Raw genomic sequence first — 20,275 nt, forward strand, 5'->3', positions numbered from 1 at the left:
AACCTCATGTCTTTATCGACTACAGGAAATGAAGGACGGTGAATCACGTGACATGATTGCGGAGAGAGAAAGAAAAAATACGAAGCTTCACTGAGTCTTGCGTAACTCGCTAGTCGGAATGAGAACAATGCCGCGATGAAAGATGAACTCTGGTCTGTTTTGACTATTTCATAGCAGTTACATATTTGAAATTCTTTTCCTGTCTAAAATGAACGATGAACAGACGTGCTGTTACAGGAAAATAATCAACAGGGTCATCGGGGTGGTGTGAAGCAGAGTTAGTTGTTTAACTTCCACAACACGCAATAACTTTACTTCTTTACCTCAAAGCTTAACCTCTGACACTGGAGACTCCTTACATTAAAAAAAACAGTCTCGTTGACTCCTTAAATAAACCCTTCCATTTAAAACGTTTTAGATTTACAGCCAGCTGCTGTAATAGAAAATGACGCCAATAAACCATCACCAATCAGATTAGAGAATCGTTTGCATTGCGTCACATTCACAACACTTCGGAAAAAAAAAAAAATAAATAAATAAATTAAATTAAATCCCAGCATGACCATGAGTTCAGATCAAAACGAGACGTTGTGTCTGGTAAATCTCCTTGCTGTTCCAGCTGTGCAAAACAAACCAAAACACACACACACACAATACAGGGAAGCGACCAAAACTAACTTGTGTTTGATGGCAGCGTGATCTGTTTTTCTCAAAGCCGTACACAATCAGAGAGACGTGCGTCTGGCAAAACGTTATTATTTATATTATTTATCCTTGTGAAACAGCTGCGTCTGGAAATGGAGCGCGTCCAAAAATCCAAATCAGTCATGAGGTAAAACCATGCATGTGTAAAAGTGTATAAAATGCACTCAAGGATCATTTAGAAACGTTAACGGGAGTGAAAACAGTGTCACTCCGGGATGCTTAGCGATGGCTAAAACACGCAAAGTAAAAAAACGACACAAAGGTGTTTCCTGAGTGTCGGAGAAAAGCGGCGTCACGCTGTAGGACGTGTCTGAGGTTTACGTTGAGGTTGAGGAAATCCACCAATAGGAAGACGACGTAGCCATTTCCTGTGCCGTGCGTTGCTTTAATTGTGCTAATGATTTTGGTTTTTTCATAGGTCTATCGTTAGAGGATCTTTTTTTTTTTTTTTTGTAGGATCTCGTGACAAGAATTGATCTTAAATGAGCCAGAACTCATGAGCGGGAACTGCGTCTTATCTGTGCTTTGTGGTTTGGGATTCTCACATGAGCGTGAACGACGTAACATATTTTCGTTCTGAGAGAAAAAAAAACCCAAAAAAACTTTTTATTAGTTTCCTAGTGGCTTCTAAGTTTCTTGTGAAGAGTTCTGTGTGTGTGTGAAGATGCTCGGCATGTAAGAACTAAAGAGCAGACAAACCCTTTAGTCAAACACTGACGCTTGTTGCTAGGATACGTTCTTATCAATACCTCGGTATGCCGTGTGTCTCGCTTGTGTGTTTGCCGGCCTCGCGCTCTGCCTCGCTTTTCATTCCCCTGTTTATTTTCGAATCAGCCCCTTCAGATCTCCCATACGGCCGACTCTCCATTGCTGAGATACATGTCTTTCATGCTAAATGAGTGTGAATGGCAGGAACAATTAGAGCTCTGGTGGTGTCGTCATTTTTTTCAGCTTTAAATAAATAAATAATAACGGTAACATGACTTGATACGATTTTTTTTTCCAAAACGGGACAACGGAGGAAACGGCCGCTAAAGCTGCTCAAACGCAAACCATAAAAGAATGTTACACAAATCCAATCGTAACTCTAAACGGATTGAAATGATAAGTTCAATGCGTCATAAAGCAAATAAGCTGCGATCCTTGACAACTTACGGTGATGAAAGACGAATAAAAGATGTCGGGACATGCCGTTATTTAAAAAAAATCTTTTTTCCCCGTACATGTTAGTGAGTACAACATGTGATCAATTCTAAACCTTCATATTTCATCACAAATCGTGCAGCAGCCTTCAGGCGAGGAAGTGAAGGAAATGGGGTGGGACCTTTTGCTGGCTAAATAGAGTTGTTGCAACAATATCAACAAACAAGTCCCCACCCTACAAACTGGTAATTTGAGTACTCCATTACTCACTCGTTTACTGCCAGGTACTCAAGCCGATCGGAACGGAAGACGCCTCTGGTGCCAAGTTGAGTTTTTTTTTTTTTTGTAATCAGTCTTGTAATTGATTTCATTTAAAAGTAAGATGGTTGTGAAAACATCAAGACACAACAGAACGTTGTGTGTAGGCGACGTACAAGTACCCACATGACTCGTATGGAAGCGGGACACGTGTTTGTGCTCCTTCGACTGTGCGCTCGGAGGTTATGGGGAGATCTTGGACAGAGTTCAGTCGGGAAAATAGGAGGCTGTCGAAAGAACCATTCAGGGTTGATACCACGGACGTCCAATTACCGTTTGAGCAAATTCCTGAAATGCCTCGGTGCACGGCGTACCTGTCAGTCCAGAGAGTAAAAACTCCCTGAAAGACCTACTTCTTTTGCCAAGATTTGTTTTTTCTTTTGCAAGTAGGTATGTTGAAACATTATAGTTCAACCGAACCTCATCATTTATCTACACAAAATAATGGTAAGATGTTAAAAAAGGAATAAAACACGGAACGGAACGATGCAGTCGGACTGGCTCTTATTTCTCTTACACCATTCGGTCGACGCTAACAGTTTCCCGATAACTATAACGCGAGCTTTTTATCCGTTTATAGTTACATTTAATGTTGTGAATCAGTTCCAAATGACAAAAAGTCGTTCTCTCTCTTAAAGTTAATAAAACAGTTACACTGTTACTATGGAAACGGTTTATTAATCTAATCATGTGGTTCATAACTGCACCAACCGCTGCTATAGAAAACGAATCAACACCTTCTGAACCAATCAGAATGGAGTATTTGACAGCAAGAAGGATGGCTATAATGCTGCAATTTTTTTATTATTAATGGTGCTTGCAAAGCGACATTATTACTATTGTGCCGGACAAAACCTTGGCACGTAACTTGTCCCGCAGCTTTTGTCCTAGACCCGTGAATGACGTGTCAAATCGACCGGCTCATTGAGGAGAGGTGTGCTATGACTTTTATAAGCGATCCTAGTACCGGTACTTCAGGTACCGGGTCTCAAAGTGGCCTTTTTTCCCCACAGACTCCCATTATAAATTTTGGAGGTTTCTATCTACACAAAACTCGGCCAGCTCCTTTAGGGTGATACTCTGAACAAACTTTTATATTGGTGTACCGACTGGCCTTCCGGTTGTGCCGCAGCCCCGTCCCCAATATATGCAAAATCAAAAAACTTTTTACAACACGGACATGTGACATATCAAAACACTCACAACAATGAGGGGAACTTCCTCACGTGTATTTTGATGACGTCACGTGATGTCACGTGATGTCACGTGAAAATAAAAAATTAGCACAACATGGACATGTGACATATCAAAACACTCAGCACAATGAGGAAAACTTCCTCAAGAGTATTCAGATGACGTCACATGCTCGTCTCGACTAGCCTCCAGGATTTGCCAGGTGCAAGCACCATTCACATTTTCTTCAGGAAATGTACGTTCTAGTTATTATTAATATATAATATATTATCTGGTTGCAGGTTGAATGTAATCCGTCATGTGTGAATGAATCGTACATCCCTCTATCCATCCACAACACGCTAAAGTGCCCCTAACGAGGCTCGAGGTCTGAGCTTTGTATCTGTACGTTGACATATTGCCTTTTGAATTGAAACGTCTGGTTAGGACGTGTCGAGGGGCTCGGCTAACTTCACCGCCAGTCAGAAAAAGCACTCAGGGAACGCTAATCCAGTAACAAATCTTAACAACCTCGACAGCAGCCGGAAGGCGGTGTAATTAGACAGCTAAATATCAATGACCTATTGCATCAGATTGGGATGAGAGCACCGGTTTAATCCAGGACAGAAATTTCATGCGTCGGATGCGATGACACAATGTGTTTCAAATCCCAGAGTTCGCGGAGAGCGGCTAAGCTACTGCGCATTTTTGTTTGTTAAATAATCTCCAGAGCACGTGATCATGTGATGCAAATTTCGGTCACGTACCCCTGTGTGCGATTTTCAAACTTAAAAATTATTTGGTTCATTTTTACTCAAAATATATACTGATACATTGGTCAGAATTGGTTTATAAGCCGAGTGAGACATGTGAAAAGCTCTTAAACCTCTAACAAAACAAAAGTAAATGCACCCCAAAAATAATGGCACCAAAAAGACGATGAAACAAGATTGAACCTCACTTTTATTATTTAAATCACGTTTCCTTGGTCATAAGGAATCATAGAGTCTATTTATCATAGAGTCTGTGTTCAGTTTGCTTATAAAAAGAACTAAACTGAGCCTAATGCTGAACCAAGGCCCGGTCCGCTGAAGCTAAAACGTTTCATTAAAGCATGTCCTGGCTTTTACAGCAAACCAGAATGATGGTGTTAGATTTTCCCCTCACGTGCTTTCTCATCATGTGCATCCTACAAACTTGGCCCGGAGCAGACCTCAGCCGAGCGCTGCGAAATGCCCGATTGTTTTTTTATCTCGTTACAGAACGCTGAGCATTCCTGTGTGCGGTTATATAACCCACCGGTATAAACCTCAGCTTTACAAATAAGCAAAATGGAATAGTGAGCACCCAGAATAGTAGAGCAGCACTCACTAAAGCCTACGGAGACTTGGCAGAGAGACGTGAGAAGGCTAATGGAAAGAGTAAGGGAATGTCAGGAGCCTAAAAGGTTTCTTCTTATCGGCAAAACAGAACCCTGTTTTCAAATAGTTGGTGATAACAGCTCTGTGACACATCAACGACTTTGAAAATAAAAGCAATGATGGGATTGGTGGGGAGATAAAGAAACGGAGGAAAAGAGAGCAAGTGAGAAAGAAAAAGAGAGAGAGAGAGGAGACTTAGAAATAAGCCCAATGACGAATGAGCTCGGGCCTAAATAGGATGACGTTATGGCTCCATTCTTGGCGGTGGTCTTTGAATACCCCTTCCTCCTTTGTGCTTTGAACAATGCGGGTGGACAGATGGCCCCGGTCTAAACCAGCGGTACTCAGCCACTCTCAGACCCCCTAAAGACAACACACAGCCTCAACAACCCCACTTCCCCACTTCTGGTATTGACCGTTGTGGGGGTAGGTGTTGAAAACCTTTTTTTTCTAAGTGGAAAAGTGGAAGAGCAAAGTTTCCTGACTCAGCATTAAATTTTAAGGACCAAATGTATCTAATAAGAACGATTAAATCGAGACCTTTATGAATCGAGTACAACAAAAATGAATCGATTCTCTTTCATCTCAACCCAGAATCCAAAAAAATGGTTACCACACAAACTTATATCAGTGCTTGAAACAAACATAGGTCTTGCTTCCCATACATCTCAAAATACTTTTTTTATGTACCTCAATCCTATTTTACGACTTCTTTTCACTTCTTTAACTTGCCCAAGAGTGTAAAAATGTACCTCATCAGTCTGTATCAAAGTTCCAACCCCCCACCAAATCATGGACTGTTCTACACTTCCATCTTAGGGCCATAGGGTTCAAATGAATGGTCCCCCCCCCCCACCAACACCACCCCAAATTTAAACCATGTCAATAACGTAACCAAAAGAAACCCGGTCCAATAGCTCACGGCTTGAGTCAGTGGGACATCCAAAATTAAAAGAGCAAGTCTTTAACCAAACCTGATTAATTTCTCACCATCTCAGTCAGCATCACAAGCTTGGACATGTGCAAACAGACATATCCACACAGTGAAACTTTGGAAGAGGCGGGGTGACGGATTACCGGATTTTCAGATTAAAAACAGAAGCTAAACGCTGACCTAACACGAGCCAATTGCTTGCTTTAGTGGCCAAATACAAATGTGTTGCCACTTGTCGATCACTGACGTACAAATCTGTACTTAAAACTACATGAATGGAGATCCGGACTTACACAGAAGATCCGTCTACAATCCAGCATGAGGCAAACACAAGGCAAGACAAAAATAAAATCTGCTGACGGAAGTCATCTGTAAAATATAAAATTGCATTCGATCCTTTTAGTTTGAGTGGATCAAATTAAAGGACACGATCCATGAACCCTGTTAGAGAGCATTGAAATAGATCTGATAATATAATTCCTCCATTTGACGATGGGGGGAAAATGAAATCAATGCCTTATAGTCCTCAAGGACGCTTAGCCCTTAAGTTTTATGCTGAGCTCATGTTTACCGAGTTGCGCGGTAAAGATGAAAGTGAAGATGAACGCTGACCTTGTAGAGACCAGCATTCCAACCTGGTCTGAAACGTACCTCCATCTTACCCTCTCAATTTAACCCAGAAACCAAAAGATGCCACTTGTCCCACAACCACTTTGGGTGCAGATGCCTAGACTTCCTTTGTACCCAACAACCCTATTGCCACACATAAAAGTTATGCCGGAATCCCTAATAAACAGTCGAACACCATAGCCCAAATGCTATCAACAGTACTGCTACCCTTCGAGATTACCCCAAAACCCAAAAGGTATTGCTTTCTACCCTTCCAGTTTTACCCAGAACCCAATGGTACCTATTTCATCCCTTCTATCTTAAACCCTGATTTTTAGTCCAGGGCTAGATGCATTTTGCTTATCCGTCTAAACAGTCAGTTTCCCCACCCTATCATCTTACGCCAGAAAACAAAAGATATCTCTTTTTTACCCCATAGATCAAGTCTCACCTTGTATCGCCAGTATCATAGCTCAAAAGGTCCCAATCCTACCCCTATATTTAACCGACAATTCATTCATTCATTCATTCATCTTCTACCGCTTATCCGAACTACCTCGGGTCACGGGGAGCCTGTGCCTATCTCAGGCGTCATTGGGCATCAAGGCAGGATACACCCTGGACGGAGTGCCAACCCTTCACCGGGCACACACACACACACACACTCATTCACTCACGCAATCACACACTACGGACAATTTTCCAGAGATGCCAATCAACCTACCATGCATGTCTTTGGACCGGGGGAGGAAACCGGAGTACCCGGAGGAAACCCCCGAGGCACGGGGAGAACATGCAAACTCCACACACACAAGGCGGAGGTGGGAATCGAACCCCGACCCTGGAGGTGTGAGGCGAACGTGCTATCCACTAAGCCACTGTGCCCCCCACCGACAATTCTGAAGGCCTGAATTTTATTCTCCCACATATTACACAAGTAACAAAAGCTGCCTCTCCGTACGCCTTCATCACACCCCACAAACTTCTTGCGCCTTCATTTTTGCACCCTAATATTACGTAGATAAGAGGCCCGAAGGCTCCTCACTCTAAACGTCTTATTATGCCTGAAAGGCATCACTTTCTACCCCTTTATCTCACTACCTCATGGGTCATGATGAATGAAATTCCACAGACTCCGAGACAGGCTTAACCAGTCTCCGACCAGCACGGAAGGTGCTTCAGCGGAAAGCTGTGGAATTCGTGACCTGAATCTCGGTCCAGTTATGACGAAACCATGCAGAACTGGCTTTATTGTTGTTGGGGAATGTAGAAACTCCAGGTCCACAAGTCTTCTGCAAAGATCTCTGTGCTTTCTTTAGAAACCGAATTTGTGAAAAAAATAAAAGTGAAAAGAGGATGTAGTAGGATTATTGTTTATATCAACCAAGGAAATACCATTAGCATCACCCGTACCGTTCCAAATCGCTTCCAATCACGCTAATTTAACCACGAATCCGTCCGCAAGGTTACACGAGTTGCAAATTCCTATCACGTGCGATCACGCAAATGTGTTACATATAGGGTTGGGTATCAAAAGAAATGTTCCGGTTCCGATTCCGGTTCCATAATAAAAGAAATGTGAAAAATAATGCACAATACTTAAACAATTCCATTTGTGTTTATTAATCACTCTTTAAATATTTTAAACAGAGCATTTCAATTCATAACAATTTAAATTTAAATAAATCCAACATCAAATTTAACATCCAGAATTCTAACTTAGCAAAACAGTTAACAATTTTTCTGAAGAAAAAAGAGAAGACGAGACCTTTCCAGGCTTATTGTATCTCCAGCTGTGGAGAAAACCCTCTCAGAGGGGGGAGATTTGCTTCATTGTTGTAGCTTTGGAAATGAATCCACACTTTAGACTTTTTTTTAGACATGTTTAACACAAAGCGTACCTCAGCACATCAGCGCGAGTGACTGATTTCTGTGGTAAGCTGCGTTAATTTGGTTGCGTGACTGTAAAACAATTAATATTCATGAGGTAAGACATGGCTATTTAAAGTGACCGCTCCCAGCGCTTTGCCCGTCATCGCATCGGAACTGCGTTTGGAACCGAAACTTAAAAATTCAGCCCGGTTCCGGTTCCTGCTAAAAAACAGGTCGGTTCCCAACCCTAGTTACATATGTACTTTCTGAATTAATGCCAACGGTGCCAACACCAGCAAAATCTCCCCTGCAATCTCCAAGCTTGTTCATTCAGCATTAGCAGATGTCCGGTCCAAGTTTGGACCTGTCTGATCCCGGCTGATTTCCATCTAAATGATGTTCAACGTGCTACGATTTGAGAAAAAAAACAGTGACAATTTTAAAACATTTATGCACCAATCACTCCACCGACCGCCTGAAAAAACGTAACAAATTCGATTATTTTATTTTTTTGATTTCCTTAAAGGTTAAAGATCTCCTTCGTACGTCTTTAAACCCCTCACAATGTTCGGAATTGCGTTTTTAATATCATCTAAAAGACAGCGGTCAATCTTGAACATGAATAAACGTTCCGCACCATTTACCACTGGTTAAAAAGAAAAAGTTTTTCGATATAACTTATAAATACTTATAAGTACTAATAAATACTTAAAGTAACTTAAGGACTGAAAATCCTGGCCACATTCTCAGGAATCTGTATCATCAAACCTCCAACAGCTAGTTATCTCCTGCTACTGATCTGGATCCTGTCCAGACCTCCAGACCTCAACAAGCATGAGCATTATCACCGCCACGATGTTCCCTCGTCGTTTCTCAGAGCCACAAATCACTCCACAGAGAGAACGATAGAGAATCACAATGTGGGCCAAGAGCATCCTGGTGACACAACAGGCGGACCGTGGGATTTTTTCGCTGGCTAAAAAGAAGCTGGAGCAGATCACCTTGTTCAAATTTGCATCTTAATAAAGACGTATAGGAAAGCTTATACGAAGAGGGAGTCATTTCTCGTCAGAACGCCGAGCTTGGAAAAGTTGTCCGATTTGTATGTGGACGTTCTGGAAAAGTCCATCGCTCAGAAATTCATGAGCTCTGACAAGTGGTTCTAGGGTTTGTTGTCTCAGGAGAGCTGTTAGTAACAGCCCGAGGCAATGAGTCGGGGAGGGCCCAATTACAGGGGCATTTAAATCCAACTCTGGCAAGACCACCTAACAACCTCACAGAGAGTGAACGGCTTTGTCAGATTATTATTATTTTCTTCTCTTTTTTTTTAACGAGGCGGTCCACGACAGCAGGGAGTACACAATAAACTCATTAAACTAAATATTTAGTGATCTGCTTTCAATGGAGGTTCTGTCTTGTGGCTGAGAAAACTCACACTCCGTATCAAATATCTTTGGCTATTTGTCTTTCAAAAAAAAAAAAAAAAAACCTGACTAAACAAGTAACAACAAGCGGAGTTAAACGCTTGGGCGCTGGTTAATCTGACAAACAGAATTCCCAAGCGTACAATTTCAATTACTTTTATCACTTTTGAGGCTGAAGGACTTTTCAGACAAACGAGATAAATCACGACAAATGTCGTTAAGACCAATGAGACGTTTACTCGGCTAATTTAATTGCGATAATTATAGCCTACTACACACACACACACACGCACTGATGTGTGTGAGCCTTAAAAGCTATTTTTAAATGTGTTATGGCCGTAAACTGGATTAACTGCATGAGTCAAAAGACCCGATGATGATGAAAGGTCATGAGAGAACAACGTAAGGTTCTTTCGACTCATGGGAAAGGTGAACGGTGTACCGTGACCCCGGCGTGACCCCCGGTGTATTCTCTTACACGCAGAGTGTTTGCAGGGGCTCTGCATTTTGTCAGCAGCGGCGAGAGTCGCTGTTTTACATGTCAAAAGAAACCGATAACAAATCTTAAAAGCTTCTAAATCTAAGAAGCAATACTTTTTTCATGATATGGATCACGATATACAAAGAGATTGGTTTTAACTGAAAAGTTTGATTATACTTTTATTTAGTGTTAATAAATTAATCAATTCTAACAGCGGCTCTGACGGTAGTGTAGGTTGAGCTGAATTTGTTATCGTTTCTATAGCAACAGCTCGTTCACCAGGACGTATACAACTTTTTAGATTTAAAAAAAAAATATATATATATATATATATATATATATATATATATATATATATATATATATATATATATATATATATGATACTGTAAAGGATTTGATTTTTATTTGCCGATCACGGAAGGAGTCTCCAGTGACAAAAGTGCCGTTTTTCTGTAGAGTTTAGCTCTACATTTCCTCCTAATTCAGTCTGTATACATGTTGCTATGGAAAGTTTGTCTTTTTTCCCAGTGACGCATTTCTCAGTTTCACAACAGGCTTTAAATTGCGCCAAGAAAATCGCTGTATCAGCGCCGTGCTCTGCCTGACAGGAAGCTTGTTGACTTTAGTGGGTGGTGTTATTATTATTTGAAAGTTGCTGGCGTTGTAAAAACAGAAGAAGACATGCCCTGTTGCAGGTAATGTTCTTTCCGGCTGAGAAGATAAGACGGCGACATAAACGGAGCATGCGAAGAATTCCACACATGGTTTTATACCACAGATAAAAAGTTGCCCCGTCGCCAGATAAACCAAAGTGCAAGTGCACTTATATATGGAATAAAGACTTTGTACTCATGCAAAAAAAACACATAAAGGCTTCTTTTGTAACATTGTATTAAGCATTGTACTCGGTTGTGTGTTATTTTTAGGTCTTTCGTCCTGCCTGAAACCAGCATTTCTTTGTCTGTGACCTGTCGAGTAAGTTTCACCTGCAGGTTTCAGTTCATATCTATGACTTAAATGTTCTTGATAACAGCAGCTCTGATTGTAGCGGGATAGGACAAAGCCGGTCTAAATTCCACAGGACTTATTATATATACACGGTCGCTCCAATGGGAAGACTAAAAGATATTTTTGGTGCAAAAAACACAGGTGAAAGCAACGGTGAAGCACGGTGGTGGCAGCATCACGCTATGGGGATGCTTCTCTTCAACTGGAACTCATGCTCCAGTTAAGATAGAGTAAAAAGGTAGCGACAAATAGCCAACTTTGCCTCAAAACTTCATAAAGTCAGAGCCTTGTTAAATCTTGTTGACAACCTGTCAAGAGGGCTGTGCACCTGAGATCAGATCATTTCTATTTGTTCACTCATCTTCTACCGCTTATTCGAACTACCTCGGGTCACGGGGAGCCTGTGCCTATCTCAGGCGTCATCGGGCATCAAGGCAGGATACACCCTGAACCCATCACAGGGCACACACACACTCTCATTCACTCACGCAATCACACACTATGGACAATTTTCCAGAGATGCCAATCAACCTACCATGCATGTCTTTGGACCGGGGGAGGAAACCGGAGTACCCAGAGGAAACCCCCGAGGCACGGGGAGAACATGCAACCCCCAACCCTGGAGGTGTGAGGCGAACGTGCTAACCACTAAGCCAACGTGACCCCTTTTCTATTTGTTTTTAACTTTAATTTCCTCACATCACAAAATCCAGCAATTGTACCAAGTGTGTGTCGGTAATCTTCCGTTGTGTTTGCGTAACACTTGGGAAGGAGTCTCCGGTGTCAGTGTTTCTAACAGGAAGAGCAGATTTCTTACCTTCGGAGATTTCTTTGTAACGTGACAAGCTGCACTTTTGTTTGTTTGTTTTCTTACTAACTTGCTGAGGGAAACTATAGTATAAGTAAAAACAGAAACTAGCTTGTTTCAGAAAAGTCCCAGAAGACGTAGGTAGAACCCGGTAAATATTTATGCCGTGTCTTTTAATTGATTGATTACAAATTGTAATGGTTGACAAATTGCTGTGGGAAAATAAACCGTCTTAATCCACGTGCTACAAATGAAACGAAGTTAGAACGTAATGATGAATTGTGATGGATTTAGCCTTCGTGTGATGCTGTAATTGTTACAAATCATTACAGGCTTAGTGAAATTAGCTGCCACCCACGAGTTAATGAATTATAATCATAATCATAGTTACGCCATTACTGTAGTGTTACAAGTAGTGCGTTATGAGAAAATAATCCGGAGCGTCCAGGAAATCAACTTTGGGGAAATTAATTCGTCTAAATAAATCAGAAACGATACGTTGCTTATATGTCCTCCATCCTGGACTCAAACACGACCACAGCTTCAGGCTTTTTGTTATCTCCTGCTGACTAGATTACAGCAATCTGCCAAATCACTGACAGGAATATAGACTGTTTTCATAAACGTTAAAGACGACAGAAAACACTCTCGATTCTGCACGTTTTCGGTTACTATAGAAACGAGGACGTATTAGAACGAGCACGTTAATAATAATAATAATAAAATATTTTTTTAGCTGCTTGACTGTCAAATGTTATTCTTTTCTAGCAAAACTTCAGCATCACAGGAAGAGCGTTTAGTGGAAAAGGAAAAGGTTGACGTGGCACGTCACAATATCACAACGACACGTTTTTGCATCGTAAAGGGGACTATTTTTGCAAACAGAGGGGAAAAAAAGAAGACACATAAACGCTCGTCAAAGCATTCATGCAAAGTTTGGTTTGGCAACAGCCACAAAACGTTCAACACAACACATGTGAGGTGTTACATAACCTGAGCAGAACACAGCCAGCGCACACACAGGACTACACGAGAGGAACCGACACAAACAAACGCAGGTTAACGCTTAAACCTGGACGCTAATGTTTCTGCTTTAAAAATACACTAATTAAAGTAAAGATATAGCAAAAAACGATCCGAGAGTCGAATCTAAAACGTTAAACAAAATATTAGGAAATTAGATAAAACAGATAAATAATAATCAGAATGTAAATAAAAAAATAAACAAAGTTTTAAGATGTTTTATATGTTACTATAAGGATGAAATTGATCACAATCTTTTAACCTAATTTAAATTGTAGGGTTTTTTTAATTGAGGTATAAAAAAATGTTTTAACTGAAATTAAAGCTATTCAAAATACATTAATAACATTAAAAAAAAGAAATTAAAAAAGTCACTTTATAAAAGTCCAATTGGTTCTCAATTTTGGTTTAAACATTGTTTTTATTTAAGTAACCTTTTTATTACGTTTCAATGAGGTAAATAAATAATAATTAAATTAAAAAAGGTTAAAAAATACATTTATTGTTAAAGTAAAATAAAGGTGCTGGAATTTTCATCTGGAGGCGAACAGACAGACGCACGAACTGCTGTGTGTTCGACCCAATAAAAATGCTCTGATCTATGAATATTCACAAATATGCAAATTAGAATGTGTCGCTATGTTCTCCTGCTGTATTTTAAATATTTTCTAAGCTGGCTTTAATGCTGAGCTCAGCTCTTCAGTTATAAAGGTTTAATAACCGCAGTGACGCAGCGAGGTGTGTCCTCGATGTGTGTCCTCGGAGTGCGTCCTCGGAGTGTCTCCTCGGAGTGAATTTACAGTGTGCTACACAGCATTAAATCCTCATTAGACCTGACTTCACAGGCCATGCTAATTAGTGCAGTGCCATCTGTACAGCCAGGCTGCTGTGTGAGAGCGTCTCTCACGGCCATGTGCAAACACCCAGTAAAGCCCGAGCCACGGGTCCGTTTCCACGGTTACTCCTGGGAGATCAGTGAAGGCATCTCACATCATCTGCTTAGTTAAGTTCCTTTATAAGCTGATGAGAATCTATGCTTTAAATGGCTTTTACACACACACACACACACACACAGACATATGGGGAAAATATTGGCTACCATATATGAATAATGATTAAAAAAAAAGAACAGAAAAAATTACAGAAAAAAATTACAGAAAAAAAATTATAAAAAACAAAACAAAAAACCTCAAAAACAATTTTTAAAAAATGATTAAAATCAGTGTGGAAAATCAGAAGTAACTTTATTTAGTCAGGATTTAAGCTGAAAGTTGGGATGTTGTTGGATTTGTGAGAGTTAAAGTTACATCATTTTTTTTTTTTTGAAGAAGAAAACTTATAAATATAAAAACCATGAACCGTTACCATAACAACCAAAAACAACAGGTAAGTCAGACAGCGTGCAGGTTGTGTAGCTAACGCCACGACTCTACGTTCGCACTAACACGCGACGTTTACTTGCTTGTATTTTGACTTGTGGACGTGTTGCGGCTATGACTACCGCAGCTTGTGGGCGTGGCCTGTCCGGAGTTTTCTTAACTCACTAGTCTGTAATACGTTTTTTTAATTGACATGCTGTGCTTCATTGCAAGTTTCGCAAAGCAATCTAACTGCACTAGTTATGTACACACCATCATAATCACCAGTGATCTGTGCTACTTCCTTCCAATCAATGATGTCATTAAAGACATTTATTAAGAGGTCGCGTGTAACAGGATGAGATGAAATCCACTCCATAAAGGTCAGAACTAAACTTGTGACCGGGGAACTAAAGAACCGTCGAACCAGACGGTCAGTCGTTTGAGTTAATGGAATTGGTGAATAGCTAGTTAATGAAAGCAGACAGTGATTTGTGCTTCACTTACCGTTCAGTCCGTTGGGTATGCTCCGGTGGAGGTGGTTGGATGATAGATCATCCATAGATCTTCTTATGGCTGCCATCTTTCCGTCTACAGGTTTGTGCCCGTGACCGTGATGATGGTCCGGGCTTCCTGCGCTTCCCGTACTGGACGTACTGCTTCCGTCCCCTACGTCCCTCACGTTATTTGTTCCTCCGTTCAGGTTGGTCAAGCTGGATTGGCTGTCTATAGAGCTCCTCGACCCGGCGCCGTTCCTCTCCTCCTCCAGCATGATGATGATCTCCTTTAACTCCACGTTCTCACGCATGATGGTCTCCTGATTGAGCTCTAGCTCCTTCAGTTTCTGCTGATAGAATCCGACCTCCTTCCAGACGACGCCGGCCGTGTACCTGCCGAAGCGCTGCCACTCCCGCGACAGTTTTTTGCCCTTTTGCCGGTCGTCGTCCAGAAAGCAGCACAGCTCCCTGAGCTCCTGGTTGTCGTCCTGCAGCTTCTGGTTGACTTCCTTCAAATTCCGGATCTCATGAAGGTGAACCTGTAGTCTCCGGTTCACGTCTCGCATCATGTTGCCATGCTCCACCATTAGGCCGATCTTTTCGCTGTCCACTTTGCGGAGCTTTCGAACCAGCTCATCTTTGCTGAGTCGGAGGAGTTCCTCGTCTGAGATTTTGCTTAAATCCTCCCTTGGGACGTCAGTCACATTTTTTGCCATATTCCTTTCTGTGGATGGATGGCTGGCTGTGAGAGGAAGGTTAAGGATGTCTAATGATGCCTACATAAATGCAGTAGATCTAAAATCACACCCATGGCATTGAAGATAAATCCCAGAAGTGGGAAACCTGTTAAGCAAAATAACACAGATAACTCCTGCTTTTTATCTCTGAAATCCTTCGTCCTGAAAGGTCAGATATTCAGTCCAGTGAGATGGAATTAGACTTTGTGGTCATGCATAACCTGTAGGATGCAGATAAAGAGAAGAGGACAGAATGTGAGAATAAACTGAGCCTGAATCACTGCAGTGGATGCTGATTGTGGTGTTTATGGGTTGCCAGATTGGGGAGATTTCTAAACACTTAAACCGTTGTTTACAATCTCAGATTGACAATCATCTCTTCTTAATAATGACCACGATGGATTCTAACAAACGTACAATTATGCAATCTTTTCCTGTGTGTATAATAAATGTGGTGGGAAAAACGCTGAAATGATCTAAATCTGGCAATTCAGTAAAGCCGAACTATTCGGTTATCTCAGGTTTATCGCGCTCCTGATTTAACACAAATAAAACACAAACTTTATGTTACTTATCGTGTTATGATCCAATTAAATGTCCTGGTCTTGTTTTTACGGACACGGAGAGAGAATAAAACCACTTTACCGTTCAGCGACACGTTCAGCGACACGTTCAGCTCCGAGAACGACACGTTTCTACGTTTCTCCACGTGTCCTGTAACAGGGGACTATTCCGTATTCACCCTCCTGTAGACGGGATCGGACACCGGGATATAAACCGCCGAGCTAGCAGGTAGGTACCGAGTGTGCGTGCGTGCGTGCGTGCGTGCGTGTGTGTGTGGAGTGTGTGTGTGTGTGTGTGTTTAAATTTCGAGGCTCGTGTCTCTTTAAGAGTTCTGCTTTAGTAGGTTAGATAAATGGTTAAAGTCTCTCTCTCTCTCTCTCTCTCTCTCTCTCTCTCTCTCTCTCTCTTTCTCTCTCGATCTCCCTTGCGCTCTCTTGCTCTCTCTCTCTGTGTCTGTCTCTCTCTCTCTCTTTCTCTCTCTCTCTCGATCTCCCTTGCGCTCTCTCTCTCTCTCTCTCTCTCTCTCTCTCTCTCTCTCCCTCTCTCCTCTCTCTCGATCTCCCTTGCTCTCTCTCTCGATCTCCCTTGCGCTCTCTCTCTCTCTCTCTCTCTCTCTCTCTCTCTCTCTCTCTCTCTCTCTCTCTCTCTGTTTCTGTCTCTCTCTCTCTCCCCTCTCTCTCTCCTCTCTCTCTCCTCTCTCTCTCTCTCTCTCTCTCTCTCTCTCTCTCTCTGTTTCTGTCTCTCTCTCTCTCCCCTCTCTCTCTCCCTCTCTCCTCTCTCTCTCCCCTCTCTCTCTCTCTCTCTGTCACACACACACACACACACACACACACACACACACAATCATACATGTTACTGTGTTAAACAACACATTTTTCAAACATTTGTTATTAGTCTTCTAGTTTATATGAAGCCAAACCAGTCCCTGTGATTGAGCTGTTAGAATGAAAACATTATTATAAACTATATATCTACCATTTTACTAACCTACTAACTTTCCAATCCTTGCTCTTATACCTGAAACAAAATTTTAAATAATAATAATAATGCTACTAATAATAATAATATCTATATCTACCTATATATATTCTATAAGTCTAATTTATTTGTCTATTTCAGTATATATATATAATTTATAATATCTAAATGGCTGTTAATAGCACAAGTAGAAACAAGTCATTTATCCACAACATTAAAGGTGGGGTCTCCAATTTTTGAAAGCCAGTGTTGACATATAAAATCACCAAAACAAACACGCCCCTAACCCAAATGGGTCCCACCACTGTATTGATAGCTCCGCCCACACATACATACGTAACCCAGGCGACTAATGGAAAGAAATGTGTCTTTATCATAGCTGAAGGGAAGAACAATACGATTGCAGATAAACAAACAAGCAAAAATGACACACAAGCATAATCATGTAAAGGACAAAGACATATATTAGTTCTGTGTAACAAAGCAAAACCAACGTTACTCACCTATCGAGAAGGAAAAGTAAAGTTGGTCACATATTCACAGATTGGAGTTTCCCGAGTCAATAACTCCTGAGCTAAACACTGTTACTACACAAATAACACCTCTTTCTATCGTAGTAATGTAGAGACTTCAGTTCTCTCCAGCGCTGGAAAGCTGATCCTATATTAACACGTCCTACTTCTTTACCTTATCGTAAACCTTTCTTCACTTTCTTTGTTTTTATCCTCCGTGTCAATGTTAAAACCGCTTTCTGCTAATGTCACACATGCGCACTGAACACTCTCTCCACCCATATTGACAAGACACGCCCCTTTCTGCTCATTGGCTACACATTTGATTTGATTTTGTTTAGTTGTCGGTCCGACTCGGTTTTCTGAAGCATTTCTCAAAAATCGGAGACCCCACCTTTAAATGTAACTACTGTATATACAGATAAAAAAGTTTAACCTTTCGTTCTAATACGTTTGTGCTTCTATGATAACAACTTATACAGGACCTTGGAATGAGTCTCCAGTGTGAGCGGAGGAAAAGCTGTAACATTAAGATTTCTGACGTTTCAGAACACAGGACTTTTCTCTGTAAAATAGCCAAAAATCTTTATTTCACACCAGTCTGTTGTTGCTTATTTGCCTATAACACAGCATTATTGTGTTTTAATCCTTGCATGAAAACTTCCACCACACGTGTCTGCAGCACTGATTTAACCAAAAGAATCTCGGTGTAAACATTTAATGTCATTATTCAGTTTAAATAATGTGGTGATTCATATTGGTAAACGGTTCTTCATGCATTATGGAGGTGAAATGGGGTAAAGTGTGAATCCGTCGTCCTCTAGTGGACAGACTTTATACAATAATTCAGCAAACTACTTATGAATTTTTAGTTAATTAAGTTACAACAGGTGTTGTTTTGTATTAAATCTACAGCTGGGGGCTTTTAGGTTAGATTATGTTTGCATGCCTGTGAGGACGTAGAAAATGAAATGTAATTCAATTCAGATTAAAACCTAATAATAATAAATATTGATACCTGCCCAAATCGGTGTGTGTCTAAACACAGACACTGTGACACAAAGCTCCAAAGTTCTCACATTGACTCCAATCTCAGATCTTTGTCTGCGTTGTTTATTTTTGCAGACTGGATTACAGCTAATCATTAAACCCTCCGTGTTCCTAATCTGCACTGTTTAACGAGATTGAAAGCTAATTATTGAGCTTTTCACAAGACGACTCTTGTGGTGATGGATGTTGCATTAACACGTGTGATGTTACTAATCGTAGTGTAAAGGTTAATCTGTCATTTGTGTTTTAGGTAAAATCGAACTGGCTTTTTGTTAGTAAACAACAGATCTGATAACAAAGATGCTGTACGGATGTAGATTTAAATATCTAATGAACTCTTCTGGATGTCATTTGTTAAAGGTGGCGTGCACGATGTTTGAAAGCCAATGTTGACATTTGAAATCACCAAAACAAACACGCTCCTAACCCAAATGGGTGTCACCCCTGTTTTGATAGCTCCGCCCCACACATACATACGTAACCCAGGTAACTATTATGGCGGAACCTGCTGGGGCGGCTGGCCGAGGGGATATTTTTATAAATAAATGAACACAATGAGTAATACTATGGTAATACAGATGTGTGTTTGTAGTACTGTGTGTTGTACCGTGAAAGGTTTAGCTCCGTTTCACACCGAAGACGTTCAGTTCTCTCCAGCGCTGGAAAGCTGATCCTATATTAACACATGTCCTACTTCTTGCCTTATCATAAGCCTTTTTTCACTTTTTGTTTTTATCCACCATGTCACTGTTTCAATCGCTTTCGGCTGATGTCAGACATGCACACTGAACACTGACTCCGCCGCATATTGACAAGACACGCCCCTTTCTGCTCATTGGCTACACGTTTGTTTTGTTTGTCGGCCCGACTCAGTTTTCTGAAGCATTTCTCAAACATCGTGCACCGCACCTTTAATCGGGATTATAATTCATTAGATATACAGGTGTAGAAACAGTACTCGGTGTGTTTAAAGTCTATGCCATTCTTCTTAAATCTGTTCTACGTTATACAATTCTATCCTCTTATAGTTTACTCTATTCTACTTTATTGTTACTCGGCTCTATTTTTCTCTCCTCTGCTCTACTTAAAAGGTTTCCTAACTCTATATATAGTCTATCCTGATAAAACCCATTCTATTCTACTGTACTCTATCCTACTCTACTCTGTTTTATTCTATTGTGTCCTATTCTGCTGTACGCTACTTTATTCTAGTCTTCTCAGTACCACTGTGGTGGTCTGTGGTGCTTCTTCTTTCTTAGAAGTAATAAATTATGACTTGTTATTTTCTACCTGGATATAAATCTATTCTATTTAATCGTATTTTATATTCTGAAATTCTTTCTTCTTCGTGTGACACGTTTTAATATGCAAGTCGCCAACGTGCGTCATTTTGGCGACCTTTTAGAGAATAGATTTGTGACATTTCCTTAAGGAGAGTTCGAAACGTGTTTGTTTTTTTTTCTGCTCCTGAATTGCTGGAAAAGTGAAAGAGTAAAAAGGGAAAAGAAAAAAAGAAAAAGACAACAGAGATGATTTACACAACAAACTCTCCGTGCGCTTTTTGCGGTTCAAAGTGCAGTGAGGACAGAAAGCGCAGTGAGACTCTTACATAACTCCTGCACGCACGCATACGTGTGTGTGTTTCTGTGTGTGTGTG

At 40.8% G+C, this 20,275-nt stretch overlaps 1 protein-coding gene across 1 annotated transcript in view; it reads right to left on the reverse strand.

Moving 5' to 3' along the window:
- ccdc85ca (coiled-coil domain containing 85C, a) overlaps window positions 1-16,462 on the reverse strand; it is a 40,100-nt gene extending 23,638 nt beyond the window's left edge. The window contains exons 1-2 of the mRNA XM_060880512.1: window positions 16,160-16,462; window positions 14,788-15,735 (exon numbers count right to left, since the gene is read on the reverse strand). Of these exons, the coding sequence (XP_060736495.1) occupies window positions 14,788-15,493 (706 nt within the window). The 5' untranslated portion in view covers window positions 15,494-15,735; window positions 16,160-16,462. The remainder of the gene's footprint in view (window positions 1-14,787; window positions 15,736-16,159) is intronic.
- Between the last annotated feature and the right edge of the window lie 3,813 nt (window positions 16,463-20,275).

This window comes from Tachysurus vachellii, chromosome 10, assembly GCF_030014155.1.
Source record: "Tachysurus vachellii isolate PV-2020 chromosome 10, HZAU_Pvac_v1, whole genome shotgun sequence".
NCBI lineage: Eukaryota > Metazoa > Chordata > Actinopteri > Siluriformes > Bagridae > Tachysurus > Tachysurus vachellii.